Source organism: Lonchura striata, chromosome 1 (genome assembly GCF_050655825.1).
Source record: "Lonchura striata isolate lonStrDom1 chromosome 1, ASM5065582v1, whole genome shotgun sequence".
Classification (NCBI taxonomy): Eukaryota; Metazoa; Chordata; class Aves; order Passeriformes; family Estrildidae; genus Lonchura; species Lonchura striata.
Genome location: NC_140703.1, coordinates 84,462,723 through 84,485,236, shown reverse-complemented (window position 1 = coordinate 84,485,236; position 22,514 = coordinate 84,462,723). Strand labels below are relative to the sequence as shown.

Sequence of the window (22,514 nt, the reverse complement as noted above, 5' to 3'; positions counted from 1 at the left end):
TGCCCTGATTAAAAAAAACAACAAAACTTAAAACCCCAAATGAGTCCTTTAGACTTTTCCCATTTATCCTGAAATTTATGACTACTGAAAATGCTGATGTTGTCTCTGCAATAAAAAAAAAAAAATATTTTAAAGACTCATTTCACTTGTTGATGAACAATGTACAGATCTTACACATTGGTGTAAAGTAAGTGTTACACCTTTTTTTTTACTGGCACTACTGAGGCATGAAAATAACTACAGAGCTAATCAATAGGTAATGATTGTATTTCACGAGTAATGCTCTGTTCAGAGGAAAAAAATTACTGCAATTCACAAACAATTATTGACACCATGAAGCACATGAATCAATGCCCACTAGAGGTCTGCACGTTATTTAAAATTTCTTCAGCAATATTTATCTTTATTCCTTAGTCCCAGTGTAATTTTTCCTGCCTGTTATACTGTGAATATATAAAGGTTAGTGTGAATATATTTATGACAACTAGAACAAAACATAAAAGCTAGACTTTTAATGGATAAGTCCAACTATTAGCAGTGGTGATACCATTACCAGAGCACTGTAGCCATGGGATTCAATGAAAAGCTCTTTCTTGCATAAGACATTTTTTGTCACAGAATGATCAAGACCTCATCTCTTAAAGGTCCAGTATAACTCTGCTGGAATTCAATCTTTTTTAAGTCTTCCCTGTTGCTTTTTCTGCCTGCAATGGTTTACTGCTGAGAGCAAGCGGAAGGACATGAGGTGGCCAGAGCTGGAGATGGTGTGCCTCAGGCTTATTGAAGTGTCCCAAGGAGACAGATTTATCACTGGCTCTCACAGGAAACCAATACTGGCCTAATTCTCTAATTATAGCCATTTGCCTTGTTTTTTATTGTTAGCTCTGTGTAGAGCAAGGGAAAATAATGAAACAGTCCAAGGTAAAATTTGAATTCTCATTTGTTAGCATAGGGGAGAGTTAGCACACATCTGTTCTTTACTTGCATAAACAAATATCAGAGATGTACAGGACAGTGAAGATGATGATTACCACTGGCTATCACATTTTTCTTTTTGATTCACATGTGGCTTGAGACATGGCTGGTTTACAGCCTGATATGGTACTCCTTTACTTGAGGTTTTAACTGCAAATCAATTCTGCTTAGCCCAGAACAAACATCTGGCCCTTGCTTAAAAAATGAATTGAAACAACATCATGCCTGCCATCAGAGCACAGCTACTCAAACATCTGACAACAGTTATCAGCAGCACCTGAGAGAAGGGACAAATTTTCAAAAGAATAAATGCCCAGCTGTGACTAGAAACATATTTGTGTGTCTTGCTACAGTTCTGCATAAGAAAACAGCAATCATTTTTAATTACTAATGTAATAAAATTAGGAAAAGCACTTTGGCTTTTGAAAAATCAGGGAGATTCATCTCCTAGTCTAAATTAATATTAAAAACAATTTACAAATATTTTCAGATGACCACAGCAGAAAAAAAGCACGCAAACAACAAACATAACCGCAAAGAGAAATCCAGAGAGAAAATAGTGCTAAGGTACTCATCTTTACACAACTAAGAGAAAATAGATACCTGGGCCAAGTATGCTTTTTAACTCCCTCTATGAAAATATAAACTCATTTCCAAAGAGCTCACCCAGGGTATTTTCTTCCTTCTATTTTGGTAAGTATGAGAAATCATAAAGTAAGATTAAAAATTGTCTCAGCATACACCTCATTTGCAAGTAGTAGATTGCTGCTCAGTCTTGCAAAACTTACTTTTATGTTGAAAAAGAAATAAAATCTAGACAGCACTCTGGCTGGAGCTAACTGCTGCTACATTAAATAAGTACAAATAAAACTATTTCAAAACTATAAACAATGAAGTAGGCTCAATGAAATGGAGATGAGAGCATAGCCCAGAATATATTCACATAATTTAAAAACAAACAGTAAAAATGTATTTATGGGGTGATGAGCAGGAAAGGAGCTGCTCTTCCAAAGCTCTGAGCATACTGCCCTGCTGGCTCCTGGTTTTCCATCTTAATTTAGAGAAAAGGTTACAATCATCCATCTCATCCCACGAGCTGTCAGAAGAGCCAGCCCTACGTATTTCATCAAGAAGCCCCACTGAAAATAAGTTTTAAACATTTGCAAGGGAGGTTAACTGACCACTTGCCAGCTGCTCTGTAGCTCTGCCCTTTCTTCTAATTCAAAAGTATATTAACTGGAGGACAATTGCAGATGTTCTCATCCATAATCTACAGTGACAATAACAAACAGCAGACCAAATTAAAAGGATCTTGCAGTCTCCCAAAATATTCAGCTTTGCATTTTGCTAGGATTATTTATGTATCCTTCCTAAAAATTCGTAGGTACTGCAGATGAGTAAAGTTAAGAGTGGAACAATACTATTAAAAACTACTTAGTAATATCTGTTTAACTTGCAAACCTACAGTAGGTTTCATTTTTGGTTAGTATATGACTAAAAAGGAAATTGCATTTTATTAACATAATTCTGTATATTAAAAAGTTCTATACTTGAAAATAAGTAATATTTTAACATGAAAATTATCTGATCTCAAATTTAAGCAAAGGGACTCCAAAACATGAGAGGTACTCCAGTCTCCTGAATTTTAGGTACATCCATTTTTCTGTAATAAAGGCACTAAGTAACCATATGAATACTTGCAAAATTCTGTTAATAAATGCCTACTGTCATCTAAAGTTTTACAGCAATGCTAGCTGATAGTGAAAACATGGAAAAATACTAAATAAAATGATACACACTTGCTTAACAAATATACCTTCCACCTACCACACATAAAAATAAAGAATTTTTTATGCAAGAAAGATACTTATATGAAGAAATACCTGGTAGTACAAATGACCCAGCAATGTGGTGTTTACCACAGAAATTATGGAGTGCTTAAAAATGCCTTGAAGTGGAAAAAATACATGCATCTCAGTGACATGATTCATTGACAGATATTTCCATCATAAATATAACAGAAACCCTACAGGTCGCTGACAGCAATGAAAGGTGAATGAGAGATGACTGAAATACAGCTAAATTGCAGGTATCTTGAGACCTATGCTTCAGTTCACCACACCATTTATTTCTTGACAGTTCAAATTTTCTGCATAATCCAAAGGATTTATTTTGAAATCTAGTCATTTATACCAGGGGACAAGCTTTTACTCAGTCTTTTGGAGCGCTGACACATTTTAGCTCTCACAACAGATCCATGACCAGTAGTCTGCAGCAAGTCTATTGCTCTGATTTGAAAGACCCACCCAAGAAAGATCAAGCTCTCAAGTTTGGACGTCCCTGTAATATCACATCATGGTTTAAATTAAAAATGTCACAAAATCAGAAAATAAATTTAAAAAAATTAAAACATGTAGTATAGTTTCTCCATAAGAAAAATATGGCAAGTAGCAGTGAAAGCACCATTTTAGATCAAGGAGAGCTGACATCACAAATGAGGAATGTAATAACTTTCCTTCCCTTAGAAAAAATTCTGAACCCAACTCTGTTCCGGAAATTTTAGAAATTGAAATCTTTGCCTTTCTAACTCTGGTCTACTCTGGACACTCAGCTGGATTCAACTCCTCAGCTGACTTGCAGCAGGACTACAAGGCTCCCCAACACTAATCTTCTTGAAGGTACTTTAGATGCAAACCAGGCATTTGGGAAGGCCTCAGACAATGCCTTGAGCTGTCCATGGAAACAGGGGAAGCTGTGGTCTCTCAGCCAAGGGTCACACTGTGGCCCATGGTTGCCCAGCCTCTCTGCTGAGGGGTCTCTTGAGCACTGACCAAATTGTGAAAAGCACACATGTGAGAGAGATCAACCTCATGGCTATGTCAGTTATCTCTACAGCTCCATTTGCAATTTATTTTGGCTACTTTAGTTTTTAAGAGCATGCACAGATATTTTGACCAGGATAATAAAAGGTCTCATTTTCACTGAAGGCTCTTCAGGCTGATCCATAGCTGTCATCTTGCCTTTTTTTTCTCTAACCAAAAGCAAGGACTAGGCCAGTTAAACACAGCTCACATGCAAACTGGAAGAACTACTGTCAAGAAAGGAAAGGATGGAGGTGAATGCAAGAAATGGCACATATTCACCAAAGGTTTTCCTAAAGAAGAATTTGCTAGGTACTAAACAAGTTGAAAATCAAAATGGACATTTCTTGGAAAATCTTCACTTTTGTACTCATATTGGATTTTTTTTTTTTTTTTTTTTTTTTTTTTTTTCCTCAGCATGGGAGCAAACCAGGTAAACCTAGGGAAAAAAAAAAAAAAAAAAAAAAGAGGATTTGAAATACAAAAATAATTCAGAAGCAACTATCTGTCTTGGCACATCTCTGATCTAATTTTGCAGATAACTTAACAGCTGATCTTCTACAAAACCTATTTATACTCCATCATAAAAACAACACTCTTCTTAGAGTATTTTTACAAAGATTAGAAACCAGTTTCTTCTTTTTTCTTATTTCTTTCTCAGTTTCTCAAAGTAAATACATTTCCAGTAAATACATTTTCACTTTAATTCATTCTTGTCTAGAGTAAATTGTTTCCCTAAAAGCATTCTTTCCTATTTGATTAGAGGCTATTGCTAGATATTATGATATAAACTGACAATAAAAAGAAGAAAAAAATATTGCCAAGACCTTCTACAGAGTCAAACCAAAAGGTTTGATCACAAAAGGCGTGTTCTCTTTATGGTAAGAGTGACAGCACTGGTTCCAACTTTGAGCTGGATGGCACCTGCTCACATCTACAAAGCCTAATGACTCTAATACTGCAAATTCTTTCTTTCTTTCCAACCAGAGGAGCGTGTGACAGATTGTACATCAAATGTACAAGAACTGCTTCTGAGAACTGGAGGCACTTTATAATTCCCTTGGCTCCTCTGTATAAACCACTGTGTAGCGACCTGGAGATGACAAGTCCAGGTAACAGTACAAATACATTTCATATTTTATGATTTTTTCAAAAAGCTGGAAATGATGACACCAGCAATCTGCCTTTAACCTAGAACTATAACAAATGGGTCAAAGCTCTCATGGGAGAAGTTGTACAGCCAAGATATTGGGTAATTTATATATTTTGCAGTGAAAATAGCGCTTGAGGCTTGCCTTAAAATAAGGAGACAAAAAAACCCACCAAAATGAAAACTGAGCATTAAATATATATAAAATAATATTAATGTGGTGATTAAAAAAAAAAAACCAAAAACAAAGCACGCAAAATGCCCTGCTCCCTTTTTTCCGGATCTTGAATGGATTTCAAGCAACATCAGCTGAACATAGTAATATAAACATTTGAAGTACTTACTACCTCTGGAGATTTGCAGGCCCTCTAAAGAGATTAGGGTTCAGCATATCTGTGCCAGCCTTAATCCACTTCCTGAGATAACAGGCATATAAAATAGGACACATGTGCCACAAATCTAAACCAGGAAAGAAAAATAAAAGGCCAGCCCCAGATCAAGGAGAACCTCTAAGGAGCAGGATCAGACATGTCTTACAAGCTTTACAAAAGAACAGTACTCCACACAGAGGATATGAAATCAAATCAGATAATCCTTGGTAGAAGAATATGCAGTAAGATTCAGACCTGGATGCTTTTATGTTCAGATCTTCTTTACTTTAGCAGATTCTGATCAGCTACACTTGCATAAAGCCACTGATGAAGTACCACAAACTTCATGAGGATGGAATTCATCATTTCATTTGCAAAGGGAAATGAGGACCTAAGTTCTTGTTACTGGTTACGATGCGTGAGTATAAAAATAGCCTTTGTAATGGGACAACGTACAACCCTGACAGAAAAACAAGTATACTGCCCCATAATTGATGCTGTTGAGGCAGGGACGGACGAAAAGACTCACACGGTTCAGAAGGCAAAAGAAAGTTTATTAGCAGGAAGCAGTGCCCCTTTATAACCAGGATTGCTAAGGTGAAATATGATTGGTCTCAAAGTGAAAACCTTCCACACCATTGGTGCACTATGAATAGCACACTGTGGTAAAACATATCTATAAACAACATGAACAGAAAGAGAAATAATTGTGTTCATTCCTTCTCCTAGTTTTCCCAGGTTAGGTTGGGAGAATTCTCTCTTTTCTCTCTGACTGAACTGAGAATATCCACACATAATATCCTTCCTATATAATTTTTAGAATCAAAAAGCAATTTGAGTTGGAAGGGATCTTAAAGATCACCTAGTTCCAACACAACTTCCATGGGCCAGGACACCTTCCACCATCCCAGGTTGCTCAGAGCACCATTCAGCCTGGCCTTGAACACTTCCAGGGGTGAGGCATCCACAGCTTCTCTGGGCAACCTGTTCCAGCACATCACCACCCTCACAGTAAAGATTTTTTTCCAAATATCTGATCTAAATGTACTTTTTCAGTTTGAAGAAATTTCCCCTTGTCCTGTCTTTGTAAAGAAAAAGTCTCTGTCTATCTTTCTTGTAAGCTCAGTTCAGATACTGGAAGGCCACAGTTAGGTCACTATGAAGTTTTCTCTTTTCCAGGCTGAACTACCCTAATTATCTTTGCCTTTCCTTGTAGGAGACATACGTTTAATCTTTTTGGTGTCCCTCCTCTGAACTTGTTCCAACAGCTCAATGCATTTCCTGTGCTGGGGAGCCCAGAGCTGGATGCAGCACTCCAGGTGGGAGGAACCCAAATATACTCACAGTGTGTATAAGTTTTTCAACACTCTGAGCTCCAAAAACAACAAGACAGCTTTTCTCTTTCTACATTTTTAATCATCTTAGGATAGTATATGACAAGTGACAGACTGTAGAAGACTAAATTTTGCATCTTAGGTTTGGCAGGCAACAATACTGGGTAATTCTCTTCCTGAGACACAGCCAGCCCCAGCCCGGCACACAGCACCAACTCTGGCTCCTGCTATTCATTCAAAAATAACAGATATACTAAATTGAGAAAAATACTTGTGGGACCCCTAGGCTTGCTCTGGGGTCCCATGTGGTGGTGAAATTTCTCTTCCAACCCGTGCTTCCAAAGAAAAACTCCACAGGCTTTAGCTGTTCAGTCTCAAGGCAGTTTATTGTGAGTTATCTAAAAGATTGTCTTCTCAGGCTGCGGCTGTTTGATCAGCGGCCCAGGCAGAGACACACACACACCCTGACACCCTGACTGTCTGGTGTCTTCTTCTTCTCTCCCCCCGCCCAGGGCTGCTGCTATCTTTTATATGATATATTACGTATTGCATGTTTATAGTTTTCCCCCAATACCTACTACCTATATTACCAAGTGCTTTTCTACTCTAAACCAATCTGTGAGTGCCAACATCACCGAGAACATGGAGGCAAGGAAGAAGAAGGAGGAAGAACAGGATCAGCCCACTTTCCTCCATCTTAGAACTTCTGACCCCCATGTACAAAGTTAAAACCCCCCTGTACAAGTGCTAAAACTCCCCTGTACAATATTAAAAACTTTCCCCCTCTGTTTTGTAACTACTTTTACTATACTATCTAACCTTTTGTGGCTGCTTGTTCCACCTCCAAAGTTGGTAACTCATTCCATGGCTCAAACTCAAAATCACAGCTGTTTCCAGCTGCCTGCCAGGGTCTATAATGCTTCTGACCAAGGCCTGGAACCTCTAAAAATGTCTGAGAGACATTTTGAGTTCCAACAAATACTGATATGACAAGTAGATCAAGCTTGTAAGTTGGTGATGCCAGCTCCAAGACTTTGATGAACAATTAGGAGACATGGGGAGCAACTCAGTTTTTAAGACTGTGCCTGAGCCTAGGACCAGCAGCAGCACCTCCTTCCTATTCCAGTGACAGAAAAGTAGGTCAGCATGATGGGGCCAAAAATACCACTATAAAGCCCATCTCTGATAAGCTGTCCAAGTTCATTGTTTTATTGCACATTTCTCTGGTTTCATCCAAATTCTCTTCTGCATACGTTCTGTATTTCCTGCAGAGTACCTGGTCTGTGGCAACGTCACCCCTGTTGTTACTTCCCCTTTCCCCAGCACTGAGATGGCACCACACAGATGTAGTCATTTGCCCTGAAGAGACTCACAGACACAATTTAAACAGAATGTTTAAATATGTAATAATGTACACGAACCACTAGCTCTTGAGAGATTGTATTAATAATATGTTTGTGCCACATTTAGGATCAGGTTCCTTCTAGAAAAAAATGGGGACTAGAGGCACTAAACCAAAGTCCCTTCTTGTGTTTACCTATTAAAATTCACCAAATCCCAGTATTTAGCTCAGAACATAATGAGAACAAAAAGAACCACTACATCACATAGTATCTCAGTAGTCTTTCTAAAATGTAACACAGAAATTTGTGGCTTGCAGTCATAATCATTATAGTCATTACTGAAGCCAGAGTTACTCATGCAACTTCTGAACTAAAAGTTTTCATAACTCACAAATTGGGTGACAGATGATCCTGTTATATTAAAAAAAAAGTGTGTTTACTGCTTGCAGTTCATCCTCAAAGAGTAAATGGTGGTTGCTTCCCATGGTTCTCTCTTGTTACAAACATTAGGCTATTATAAATACACACAGGGAGTACCCATGTAAATGCATGGCGATACTGTGGAGGCACTCCATGAATTGTAAACACTTATGAGAAATGCATTTCGTAAGTAACCGGGATTTCCTCACCCAGGGCTGCTGTAGTGAAGGCACACAATAGGTTATAAACATATATGAGAAATGTGTTTCATAAGTAACTGGGATTTCCTCATCTCTAGCTGCCCACGAGCACATTTCCCACTTATATGGAAAATGCTCTAACAACTGAGAGCTGCCATTTGCAAAACTAGATTGATAGCAAATTACTTGTGGCCCAATTCTAAGAACAAACCTTTACAGTTCCTATTCTCTCCTGTGCACATCCAAAATCCTACCACTTTCAGTTAATTTTTTTAAAAAACCTAGAAAATTAACATTGTGCACCTTTGGAAAGGACTCAACCAACTGTATACAGCACAGACATCTACAGCTGAACTGGTCACCAGAGGACCTCTTTGTATTCACTTAATTCAGTGGTCCAGCTGTAGATAGTTATCCTAGGATAAGACAGGTTCTGTAGTAGCAGTGACCAAGAAGAAACCACACCTCTGATGCTGGCATTTAAACTGCAGAGATTTATGAACCAGGAGACCTGTCAGAGGTGACTTCCAGGTATAAATGCCTTAGACCTCTAGAAAAGGGGATGTTTCCAACTTCTTGGTAGAACCTGACATTTTATGTCAACCTCTGAAAACTCAGGAAAATCACCAAAAATTGTGTTTGTGTTGTTCATGGAAGAATTTCCTTACTTCACACTGAAAGTTTTTTCAGTCTCCTTCAGCTACTGGTAACTTACAGACTGTTGTGTTCAGAGAGGGGGAAAGGAGGGCCTGTAGGTCTCCAAAATCTCCTAAAATAATATTTCACTGCAGTGGATAGAGTCTTTAGGTAATGGGGCTCTGCAATGCAATTTTTTTAGGACACATAACTCACAAATAGCAAAGAAATGAGGAATTCAGATAGACCATATACATATGTATGATTACACAAACATATGAATATATATTAAATAAACCTGAATATGCACTCCCCACAACCTACTCTTCTGCATCTTTTTATTTTAATTCCAAACTGCTGCTCATCCATAAGCTAATTTGGAGGATTATCTAAGGGAAGCCAGTGGTTTTTCTCCTTAACTCTGTTTTCCAACTCATTCATATGGAATAGAGAAACTGTCTGCAACTCTTGTTCCTACCCTTGCTGAACGGATAATTTCATTTGGGCTGGTGTTGTTTCCTCTCTCTTTTCTTCTTTCTCTGAGAGATATACTGATGAGAAAGTTAGTGGCTGCTCTGTATCCTGCTGCCAGTGGGTTCAAGTTTCCAAGCACAGTTATAATACATGACCATTTTAAGCACATAATGATTGACTTAGTATTTCTCTGATGCATGAGGAGGAATTAAAGTTGTGTGATGATATAACCCATAATTTAAAAGATTTTGCTAATGGTCTAGTGGAAATTTCAAGATTCTCTAATTTCACAATCTTTCAAGCTCTTTTTTGAGACCTTTACTTTAGAGACATCAAGGAGACTTTCATTTAAATTGAGAGGAATTGGTCCAGAGTCCCTGATATGCATTTGATCCATAGCAAGATTATCCTCCTTTTTTGTGTTTTCTCAATTTTCAACAAGTTTGACTGAGGATAGATTACCACACAAAGGTATTAATCAAATACTTAAGAAAGTACTGCAAGGAATAGATTGATGGATGGAAAATGTCTTTCCTAATTAACTGTGGTTTCTGAATATGAAAGCAGTTACAGATTACAGGATGATAGGTGTTGATGTGCTAACAGTGGTTGGGCTCATATATTTTCACAATTTCTTAACTGTTTAATTACTCTCACCCCAGTAAAGAAATGGAGGGACTATTTTTCTCACTATTTTGGATAAAAATTTAAATGCTTTCACATAAATAATCTTCCTGGGCTGTCAGGTTAAATCAGCAATCTTCTAACACACCAGAGTTAAGGAAAACATTTTCTTACACAGTAAAACATGCAGCTTCTGACATTTCAGCCACTTACTGAAATGTCCAAAACAATTTCACACAGTGCAAGCATGGGTTTTCACATAGTGCACAATATAGTTTTAACCTGTTTGCCTTTAGACCATTTCCTGGGCTAAAAAGGGTGAATCCTGTAGGCAATATTACACATAGAAACTGTTTTCCTGTCCTGTGAACAATTTTGAAAGAGGGAAGACAATCTTCCCATTTTGCACTGTGAGAAGAGGAAAAAAAAAAAAAGAAAAAAAAAAGAAAAAAAAAAAGAAAGTATGCTTATTTTAATTAAACAACTAAAACTGCAGGACAGGATGTGAGATGTATCTCTGTGCACACTACTTCATTTTTTGCTTGCTCTATGCCTGTGTTTCAGCCTGTTCCAACTGGCACCCTTTAAGAAGAGGAAGCTTGGGTGTGGTTTGGGGATAAATCACATCAGCAGCTACTCCAAATAAGTTAAAAAACAAGAACTTCAGCATCCTTAACTCCCTGTGATGCACTGTGACATAATCCCACCCATTTTGTCCTGTCCCCTACAGCAACCATACCCTCCTTTTTGTGACATAAGCTGAGGCAACGAACAGAAATCCTTCATTTTCCTGCCATCAAAACATCCTGTCACAACTCTCGTGTCCCTTCAAATAAATATTTTAACCACTTCGAGCTTAGAAAGCATGCAGAGAAATCGTGATATCTTGGGATCAGGGGAGTCACAGGTTCAGTGGAGACCAGAGTCCAATGCTATTTATGTGTGCCCTGAGGGTCAGGCTACCTTAGAGGGGTCTGATCTGACTTGGAACAGACACACAGGGCTCTGTGTTCAGAAGGCTCTGTGCTCAGCAGTTACAATAAATAAAGCAGCCAAGCTTCATTCACATGTCCCATAATAGGCAGGACCTGGATACTAAACAAAGCAGGGAGGTTCATGTGCAAGAAAAAAAACCCAGATCACCAAGATTTTGGGAATTTAACAGTAGATTATTTACTGGCCTTCTCAGGCCAGTTCCCTCATCTTTCTCCCTAGAATCAATCTATAGCTGTACAAATAATAAAATACTTAACAGATGGAAAAAAGACACCTATGGCTCTGAAAGCTTAAATCCCTGTACCAACGTGTACAAAAATGGTACCTGCTGAAAGACCAGTGTTACTGGATTCAAGCAGACTGTTTTCTTCTCTATGTTTTTGACCAGAAAAACCTTTTGTAAAATTTAACTGCAAATTATACGTTTCTGCAAGTTTTCATTTTTGTGAGAAAGGCCCAGATTAGCTTTATGTGAGGACCACACACTCTCATGCACAGAAGATGTTGATGCTGATGAATTGCTGCTTTCAGCTGTGGGATTTAATTACTCTCATTCTCTTACAGCTGGTGTTATTGTGTGATGATGTGTTTGTCTTCTGACACCTGGGGGGTAGGATGAAATAAACTTACTATATTCACAGTGCCAAAGGGACAGTTGGAATAAGAAATGCTGCAATAAGACCTGCATGACTATGTCCTCTGGCATGAAAGATGAATCCAGGTCCTTTATATCTTGTTTTCTAGATGTACTTACTGACTGGAAGCATTTTTAAAAAAATGTTATAGGAAAATTACACTAATGTTAAGGCTATTTTGACAAGGTGAAAAAAATGAATTAGTTTATATTGACTGATATCTATCTAGTCTGTGTTCCTGAAGCCTTTCCCTTCATTTTCACAGGCTGGCAGGGTCACTAATCCTACTCATTTTCAGTTTGTCAGTCAATAATCACTTATCTGGCACAATGTCTTTGTAAATGACAGCTGAGACAGGATCTGATGCAAAGCCTTCCTTCCACAATGCCTTCCTAAATACCCATCTGAGCTGGCTGAAAGGACCAAGTACTCTATATCTGGTAATGACATGTTCACCAATCTTGTCCTAAACAAGGTTTTGGGGAACTTTACAACACTGCTATCTGTCAAATGTCTCTACTTTGATGCCATAAAGAAGTCATATAAAGCAGAACAGTCCCTGTTATTGGACATTAATGAGAATCAACTTTTTTGGTTTGCTCTAAGGCATTTTAATTGTATCACAAGCAGAGACCATCTGGTTTAAGAATGAATATTCAGTAACTGCTGCAGATGCAGAAATACTTGGGAAGGAAATGGTATTTCCTGGTTTCCAGCTTGCACAGTGCCCAATGCTAAAGCTGCTGTGTTGCACACTTAGCTAAACTGCAATTTGATGCTCAATGAATGACTTTTCAAGTTATTACTATCTCATTAATTAGTGTTTATTGGTTTGAACTTTATCTCTTCAATAAGAAGATGAATTTATGTTAAAAATTATTAAAGGATAACATACTTCATTGCATTCTGCAGAGGACTGTGTCAGCTCATCAGATTTTATTTAGTAAGAAGTCATAGGGATAGAATTTTTTTTTTTGAGTAATAAACATAATTTGTCTCTTGTGTGACAGGTGCAGTCCATGTTTATGAAAAATACAGAGAAAATATTTGCAAAGTGCAAATTTAGAACACCACAGCAGACAATAACTTTTCTGAGAAAGAATCGAGCTGAGAAAGAATGAAACCATCACTTCTAAAGGGCAGGCATCAATTTCACAAATTTTATGGCTGTCACCAGAACCTTTAGTTTGGCCTATCTTATTTCTACAGGAATGCCTTTCACTGCAACTTCTGGGGAGAAAAACACCAAACAGATTTGGCCAAGACTTTTCTGAGCCATGTATAAAGCCTAGAAGATAATGTTTTGCAATTTTAAGAAAATCAAGCTGTTAATACTTTGAGTAAATTATGCATACATATCATGGCCTATTTACAAGACTGTAGGTCTATTCATTTAAGTACCTAAATATGTTGAGGCAGATGTTGAGCCAACAGCCTTGTCTGCCCTGCTGAGCTGCCTCAAACATGAGCAGCCCAGCGAAGGTGGGGGCCAGGCTGCAATCCCCAAGAGGTATTTGACTTGAACATAACTGGCACCAGTGCTGGCAGAAATGCCTTGAAAAGTAGTGGGGGTTCTGCCAGTTTATTTGGAATTAAATCAAACAAGATGTTGACTCTCTCTTGAGGGAATGAGATGTGCTGCATTTCCTCACTGAAGCTCTCTGGGCTGTGCTGGCTCTCAGGAGTGCCATGTTGCCGTGAGTGAAGCAATTTCCAGCACATGTTTAGAACCCACTCTGGAATACTTCAGGATGACAATAGTTAAGTCAACATGATTAGAGAGCTATCACATAATTTTCACTGCATTACTGCCATAATCCTAGAAGGAAGATTCATATAAGTGCCCAGGAACAAAATTCCAGGGGAGAAGAATCTATACTACCAACTATCAGCTAATATTACTAGACAACTGAATTTTCTTACTTGACTTCTTACTTTTCTCAGGAGAAATTTACCCTAATGCACGAGACCAACACAAGACTCACACAGACTTGAATGTTGAATACTACAGCCCTCAGTAGGGCACTGTTAAAATTGCCAGACAGACTTTCAATGTGAGCTTGCTGTGGAGCTAAACATCTCCTTGTGATGCCAATCAGGGCACTCCTCTGGGATGAAGCACTCCCAAACACATACAAATATCCTAAGCAGTAAGCAAAGAGTAGAAGCTGGAGCTGGAGCTCAGAGGTCTAAGGGAGAATGTGAGGAGAGAAAGTAAGAATTTCCCTCTCCTGTGGCTTTTGGGAAAAACATAATGAGTGTTAGACAAAAATGTGAGAATCTCAACCTCAATAACTGAAGCATTCAGATATCCAAACCTGAGGTTATTCTGACTCAGAAAGCAATTAATACATTTGTCTTTCAGTCAGTACAGGCATCACTCTTCCATACAGATCATTATGTCTGTCTGTCACCTATTTCAAGGCAGAATTTCTTTTGAGCAGTATCACATCCAAAGAAGAAAGAAAGGGTCAGAACTATTAGTGGCAAGACTGTTGGAGTTGTAAGAATGGGAATCCCTCTTGTGAAAAAACATTTTAAATGTTCAATGACATCTAATTCAGTGTCTAAACATCATCAGTATAATACAAAAATGTCTCCTGGGTGCATCAATAAAATTGGGGGGGATTGAGCTCTGTAAACAACAAGAGATTTGAAACTCGCTCTCAGATGCAAGAATTAGGTCAGAATTTTGTCTCTCCACAGGAAACTCTAAGCACAAACTAAAAATCTACATGAAACTTTTCTATTAGCAAGGTGAAGTAAGTCCAATGAAAACAACTGCCACCCGAGACTGATATTTAAAATGGCAATCACAAGAGGGAAAACAGGTTTAATGTACATAGTTTGGCAAAGCTGCAGTCTGCTTCTTTAAGAATGCATTACAGATTATGAGCATTCTTATTACAATTTTATTGCACTTTTCAAGGTGCACTCAGAAGGATCTATTTTTTTTAAATAAGGGTTTATTTGTTTGCATCTTATTTTACAGTCTTACTCTTCCAGCCTCCAGTTCATTTCTAAAATGAAAGCAACTGATATTTCCATATCAAAGTTTAAAATTAATTTGCTTTGTGGGACATGATTCTTGATGTAAAATACTTCATTTTAATTAGGACATTTAATTTTCTCTAATGGAATCAGGTTCCATTTACTTAATCCAAAACTACTTTCTGAAAGAGCTATAAGCAGTACATTTTCTCAGCACAAGCCCTTCAAAGGTCTGTGTGCATGAGGAGATTGTACCTATACAGCTAAACTGATTTCAGCTTAATCTACTTACACCCCTGCAAAACGTTACCAATAACTGAGTCTGCCCCACTTCTGGATCAGTTTTATTAAAGAACTTTTTGTTTCCTAGTGCAGACAAGGATTGGCTAATAAAAAATCAAGTACCATTACAAATAGGTGTTAGAATGGAAAACCTAATTAAAAATTGTCCCACCTCCCTGAGTACAAGTGTCTGGACCTCACATCCTGAAGCACAGCCACCTCCCACTGCCACTTTTGTACAACTTTCTTCTTCCCTTTGCCCTCCTCTCTGTGACATGTTGTGTACATGCAGACCATGCCAGATCATGTCTACTTCTCTTTAAGAGAACGAACAAGTCATTTCTGAGGAACACTTTGCATATTCTGGCTCCTTGTTAGGGTGATGTCCTGTCCCCATGCACGCACGCAAACACGTGGATAGATCAGGGCAGAGATTACCAGTGCAAAGGCAAAGACTGCAAAAGGCATTCCCTTTCCCTACTGTGACAGCTCGCTCCCTCCATTTGAAATAAATGTCTGTTTGCTGGAAAGCCTGTCTTTATTGATTTTGTACATCTCATCAGCACAGAGAAATGCAGTAAATACTGTGATAAACTCGTAAACACTTTCACCTCCAGGCCTACTGCAGCTTTCACAATACAGGGGCACAACAACAGAATTATTTTAAAGGGAATACCTTGAAAAATAGCCAGGCTGTCATCCACTTGACCAGTTTCACAACCCAAAAGACATGCTTGTAGAGCTCAGTATTCACTACTCCAGGGTCTACTACATTAGCAGTCACATGGCTTCCATTTGCAGTCAGAAGATGCTGTAGTTGATAGGTAAATAACACAAGGGCAAGTTTGCTTTGGGCATAGGCTCCATGGGGTGAATACGAACATCTGTACACAGGAGAGAAAAAGAGAAGGAGATGCATGTAAAAATAACCAGAGAGAGAACAGAATTGCACAAACATCAGATGTACCACATTTTGCAATATCCAGATATACACTGAGATGTCAGAAGAAACAGTTTATCACTGGCAGGCATGTTGTTTACTCAAGTTCTGGTGATTATTCCATCAGACACCAAGTATTATTTATAGCAGGGAAAAATGTTAAAATAAAATTACACAATACCTGCCAGAATCTTTCTGTCAGACTCTTTAAAGTAGAAATGCTGAGGCATCAATTTCTGGGCTATCATCACCTGAAGGCCCTTAAACTTCTCTCTCCTCTTTTGCTCTGCTCTTTCCAAACATACACATCCTATTGCCACCTGTTAAATTCATGACTGATCATACTACTTCTTGTTGCTATTATTATTTTACTGCATCAGAACCTACTAGTTGAAGGCTCCTGTGTTGGGAACAGTACAGATGAGTAAGGTACTCATTGCAGCTGCCCTGGTCACACACCAGATTGTGCACAGCTAAGAGATGGATAAAAAGATGAGCCAAGGAGAGCAGCTGCAAGTGTAACCACAGTTTCCAGGCCCTATACAGTATTTAAAGCACAGATGGCTGGCAGGATGTGTGCCAAAGAGGCATGACAAAGGCACACAAATTAAAGGAGTTACAGCAAAACATTACCTGCTGAGACTCCCGTGTACCTCTCTCATCTGGATGTCAAATGTGCCTTTATTTCAAGTCAAGCTTTCTAGGAACTTCTGAGTTGAGTTTCATTGCATGCAGGCAGCAGTACCTTTTTTTTTTTCCCTGAAACTAAGCAGGCTAGTTTCAGGTAAATTAGCAGGTATGCCGCTTAAAATGCTCTTCCTGACTGAGGCTTCTACATCACTTCCACAGATTCCTATGCCATAATAATTCACTCCTGTAATTACTCCAGCCTCCCATCTAACCATTTTTGTGCTAAGCAGAACCAAAGGTAAATGGTGGCATTACAGACAGCTCTTAGGCAAAGCCTAAAGCAGCAGGCTCCTGGGAAGAGTGGAACCACTCCAGCCTCCATCCGCTTTGCCTCTGCTAAAGCCTGGGGAAGTGGTCCTGCATGCTGCAGCTGCTCCCCATGTGGACTCAGAGGTTAGGGCAGTAGCAGAACCTTAACCTGTTGGTGAAAGTTGATAGAGAACACCCACCCAGGAAGAGAACTCTCTTTCCTCATTCCTCCCTTTCCCCTCGATGTTGTACTATCTCTGTGATAGCCGCAACTATCATCATCTACACCTTCACCCTAAGTGCAAGAAATACCCAGACTAGGGATACTCTTACTGTGCTGGAAAGCCTGCCTGTGATTTCTGTGGCTGTTACTATGTGCAAGTTTTTTATTTTGAATGAATACTAAACATATTAATTCATTTTGTTATCTCATTCTTGTTGAATATCTTATTTATAATATCCTGTGCACTTCATCCCTGGATGTTAAGAATCAGGCTGACTCTCTACAGAAGCTACTGAAGCAATTTAACTGTCCATGTTATCTGAAAGGACTCAGAAACTTGGAGACACCACAGTAAATAATACAGCTTAGCCATAGGAAGTAAAAGACAACAACAAAAAACCAACACTGAACCTCCAGTGCATCCCTTTACTTTTTTTTTATCTGTGTCTTTTTTTTGTACAAGGAAATCACGAGCAGTCTACAAAGGCATGATATTAATTGAGAACCAAAAAGGACAGCTGATCACAGGTGGCCCTTGCACCAACCAACGGCCTCAGCTGAACCATGCTGAATAACCTACCTTCATTATCATAAAGATAAAACCTGCACCTTTGGGCAAAATGGGCTATTTAAAGAGTAAAGAACAATCACTGCATGAATATAAAAGTGATTTGGTATTAGTCAGGAAATTGCAGTTACGTTTTAAATTCAGTAACGTCCATGCTCTGATCTGAGACACTCAAAATGTCACCTTATGCTTCATGCATATTCCAACCCCTTTAACTTGAAGGACCAGATCCTCAGCTGCTACAAGCTTCTCCTGTGCACAGCCGTGCAGGGCAGAGCTCACACTACCCATGGGAAGCAGCATTCATCCCAAGCCGCCTCCGGCAGCCAGCTGGCAGCTCACCCTGGCACTCCTCCATCAGCGCCACCATTCCCCCACTGCACACAAGCTGGGGCACGGGACAAGCCTCCCAAGTTGAACCAGAGTGATCTTGTCTGGCAAGTGGCTTGCAGGGAAGCAGAGCTGGGGACTACTCTGACTTGTTCTGCCTGGGTCTAGTCGGGCCTTCAGTAATCTTCATATGCCAGGCAGGAGGATGCTCCCCATGACTCCCCATTCCCACATTTTGTGCGAGTGCTGTTTTGACTTACCTTGTGGCAATGGAGCATGAACTAGCTGGATCCTCCAAAACCTTGTATTTTGCATAGTTATGTATGTCAGAGAAACATGACTGCTGATAAGATATAAAAGCTACCCAATCAATGAGGAAGCCTTTTATATCACAAGTGCAGAGATGCAAATGATCTGCAAGGCAGCCAGGAATCAGACTTCAATAACATAATATAGATATGAAGAATATAAAATTGGATACACAGAGCAAAAACTTTTGGCAGAGGCCCTGCAATGATTAGCTTCTCTCTTCCCAATTTCTGTGTGCATGTTTTTTGCTTTCCAGGAATCTGACATCAATGGACTACATAAGACAGAGGAATAACATGACACAGAACTGATGAGGATTTCTGTTAAACAACTGATTTTTGTCAGTCTCCATTTTATTAGAATCACATTGTTTAAATGCCACATTGAAAAAATAAATCAACACTGGTTCTATGGGCTTCATTACATCCAGTGCTGACTTTATGTATCAGAAAAATAGGCACGTGAACTTACACCATGATTCTGTCTCCTATGCACACACAGAATCACAGAAAGGTTTGAGTTGGAAGTTTAAAGATCACTTAATTCCTTTAACTTACCATTAATAAGAGACATCTTTCTACTCAACAAGATTTCTCAAAGTCCCATCCAACCAGGCTTTGAATGGATGGGACATCCACACTGTTTCTGGACAACCTATTTCTGTGCCTCACCATCTCCATCATAAAAATTTCTTTCTTTTGTGCAATCTAAATCTACCCTCTTTTAGTTTAAAACCATAAAATGTATTCTTCTTACACATGGAATTACCTGGCTTTAAAGCCTATGCATCTAAATCTAGCCTCTCTTGGCACTTTATGCCCTGTATGCACATTTTTTACAATGAATAAAAGCATAAATGCATACTAATTAAAATAATACTGACATTATGCATTTCCACATTTTCTGAACATTCTAAAATCTTTCTGAAATCAAAGGGCATACAAGGGGCAAACCATCCAAGCAGAACACAGCTTACCAGCAAACTGTACTAACAGAGCAGAACACACGAGGTGCCTGTGACGGTTGGACTTTTGCTGCTTTGAGGACACAGGACATTGATGCTTCACAGCCAGGCAGGCAGACTCTTAAGCAGAGAAACTCTGCCTCCTAACTGTGCAACCAGCCAGGCAAAAGACTGGTAGCTCCCAGCTCCTGGTGGTACACGTGGGTGCTGGTCAGTCAGCTAGAGAGATAAGGAGGCACTGGTGTTCAATGCCCAGGGATACAGCCTAATAAACACTGCCCACCCAGCTTGGGCAATGCCAGACAGCATGCGCTGTGATATGGCAAGCCTGAACACAGTCAGAAGCCAGGAAAAGTGGAGCAAGAACTTGGTGGGAGGAAGTTGAGTGGGAAAGCACAGCATGCCTGGCATCAGTAGGTTGGAGAAGTTCATGCTCACTCCCTTGTTTGAGTAGGGCTCGCTCTGGACCACTCTTCCGACCAGAGAACACAGTGGCATCCCCCAGGGTGGCATCCCCCAGGGGATGCTCCTCCTTAGCATTTTGCTGAGCCAATGCTGATAAAACAGGGCAATGCACAACTCACTAAATGAAAACAGAAGGAGTTAAAGCAGGCAGAGTTTAATTCACCGCTTTGAAATCTGTCCAAGAGAGCACCAATACACCACACCTTCTCCTTCCTTTGAAAATAATGTTTTATGGATTCTATACAGATGAATAGAGGACCAGGATAAAGCAGGTTCTGCATTTTGTGTCCAATTAATTTTTAGCAGAAGTTCTTACTACTGGATCAAGATTTTTTGCAATTTAAGCTACAGGTTTGACTTACTATTACAACAATCAGGGAGGAGAAAAGAAAAGGATTGTTTTGAATTTTTACAAGAACAAAATAAGTAGGTATGCCATTCTGGAGTGAGTGCCTTGAGGTTTGCTAATGTTTTTCCTTCTTCTTCTTTTCTTTTTTTCTTTCTTTTTTCTTCTTTCCCATCAGAAGCTGATTAGCTGATTTTGCCACTTATCTCCATGGTGCTGTCTCCAGCAGCAGTCTCCCTATGGAATGTATTTCCAAAAAGTAATGAGAAGCCAATCTCAAAGTGAAGCCTGCAGTGGCTAATTAGGTGTTTAAATAGGGACTCAGCTGCTATCCCAGTTTGAAAACCAAAATCATGTTTAGCACATCTCTTGGCAGTCTTACTTGTTTCTCCTCAGGTTGGCTTTAGTTGTCTGTTTTCTACAGTGGTCTCCCACTTAAATCAAACAATCCCATGTTTAGTCAAGAGCATTAAGTGAGGTCAGGGTACCCACTGAGTAACAGGGGAAGCTGTGCTGCTCAGCACAGATCACTTCCTTCACCCTCCTGTGCACGGGGCTCTCTTGCTGCTCCCAGCTTTGCAGCCTCTCTGAAGGCTCCTTTCGCTCTGCACACACACAACAGACACCATGGACTTGCTGACAGCTCCCTGCACCCCAGCACAGCTTGTTTCAGCAAAAGGCTCAGAGGATCTGTGACCATCCTGACTGGCACACAGATCAGTTTAACCCAGCCAGTGCTAGCACTAAATCTTTCCTGATGTGAACTTTCCACAATTGTCTTGCATGTCATCCTCCTTTCACCCATCACTGCTCCCCAATTCCCAGGGTGTTAATTTACCTGGAGGCAGAGTGCACTGAGATCAAACTGCAGAAAACCCAGCTGCTATGTGCTCCACTAAAAGACAAGTGATGCAAAACGTGGCTGACATGCTGGGCTTTTTAATGAAAGGCCACACAAAATTTCAATATATGCCTTAGGATGAATCAGGGAATTAAGCAAAACACAGGCTTGCTGTATTAAAATGACTAAAGCTTCCTAATGATTTATGTATTAATCTTGCAATGCATCATCATCATTGCTTAGCCAAGACTATAAAAGTCTATTATTAAACACTTCTGAAGCTTTCACAGTCTTAAATATTCTTTCTTCAGGGAATGCAGCACAAGATTTTTCAAGTTTTGATAGATTTTGCAGCTTATTTTGAAGCAGCTAGAGAAATATATTGGAAAATAAACATGTCTTTATTGCTTATCATAAGTAGTTTCTTTCTCTTCTCTTATGATAAAGCTTGAGTCTTAAATATTGTTTATTAGATTAAAGCAGGCTTCCTGACAGCACTACATATATTTATTCTGTGAACACATTTTCTGAGTCTCATTAATTGTAATTTTCTCTCAATAAAAACCAAACAAATAACACCAAACCAAAAACAAAAACAAAAACCCACCCACCAAATAGAAATACAGACAAGAAGAAAAGAACAAGCTGGAGAAATGAGAATAAGTATATTACCACTGCCAACCTTTGAAGTGTTTTGCATAGCACCTGTCCTCTTACCAACTAGTACTATAGGCTCTTGCACTGTCATTCATCTCATGTACATGACTGGGCATTTTGTGTGCTCCTGAGAAACTTCTCATGTACTTCTTCATGAATGTTTCTGCAATGTATGTGATGTATAACCTTAAAAAAATCAATTTTGACAGTATACATAAAATAGCTAAGGTGGCTGAAGCATAAACCTTGAGTGAATAAGGAATGCAGCGTTAGGGACTCCTGTAGAGCCCTCATGACCCTGCGATGAACTTGTTGGAAAGGATGGCTACCAGAAAAATACATGGAATTAGTGGTTCTACATGAGGTAAAAAGCAAATCCTTCATGTCCTAATTTGTGGCATGGCGGTTACTTAAGCAGTCAGTGGCAGAGCAATCCATCTTGCCTTTCATTCCTCTTCCTGCAGTGAGCTCTTTGGTTCCACGTGTTGCTCACATACAGCTCTGTAAAACCCAGGCTTTGTCTGGAATCTTTCAACTGTTGGAAAATAACATTTTTCTTCCTAAAATTAGAATATAAGGGTAAAAGCCCAGAGCTGGGAAATGCTCTCTCTCTCTAACAGGTAAAATGTTGGTAACGGTC

At 39.2% G+C, this 22,514-nt stretch overlaps 1 protein-coding gene across 4 annotated transcripts in view; it reads right to left on the bottom strand.

Moving 5' to 3' along the window:
* The window catches only part of DHRSX (dehydrogenase/reductase X-linked), a 160,549-nt gene that overhangs the window by 15,256 nt on the left and 122,779 nt on the right, over positions 1 to 22,514 (bottom strand). For 2 of the 4 annotated variants that reach the window (XM_021546634.4, XM_085582165.1), the window contains one exon: positions 15,969 to 16,176. In XM_021546634.4, coding sequence (XP_021402309.2) covers positions 15,969 to 16,176 — 208 coding nt within the window. Of the gene's footprint in view, positions 1 to 4,253; positions 4,276 to 4,418; positions 5,446 to 15,968; positions 16,177 to 22,514 lie in introns of those variants that run through there. The other 2 variants (XM_085582182.1, XM_085582174.1) reach the window with 2 other exon arrangements.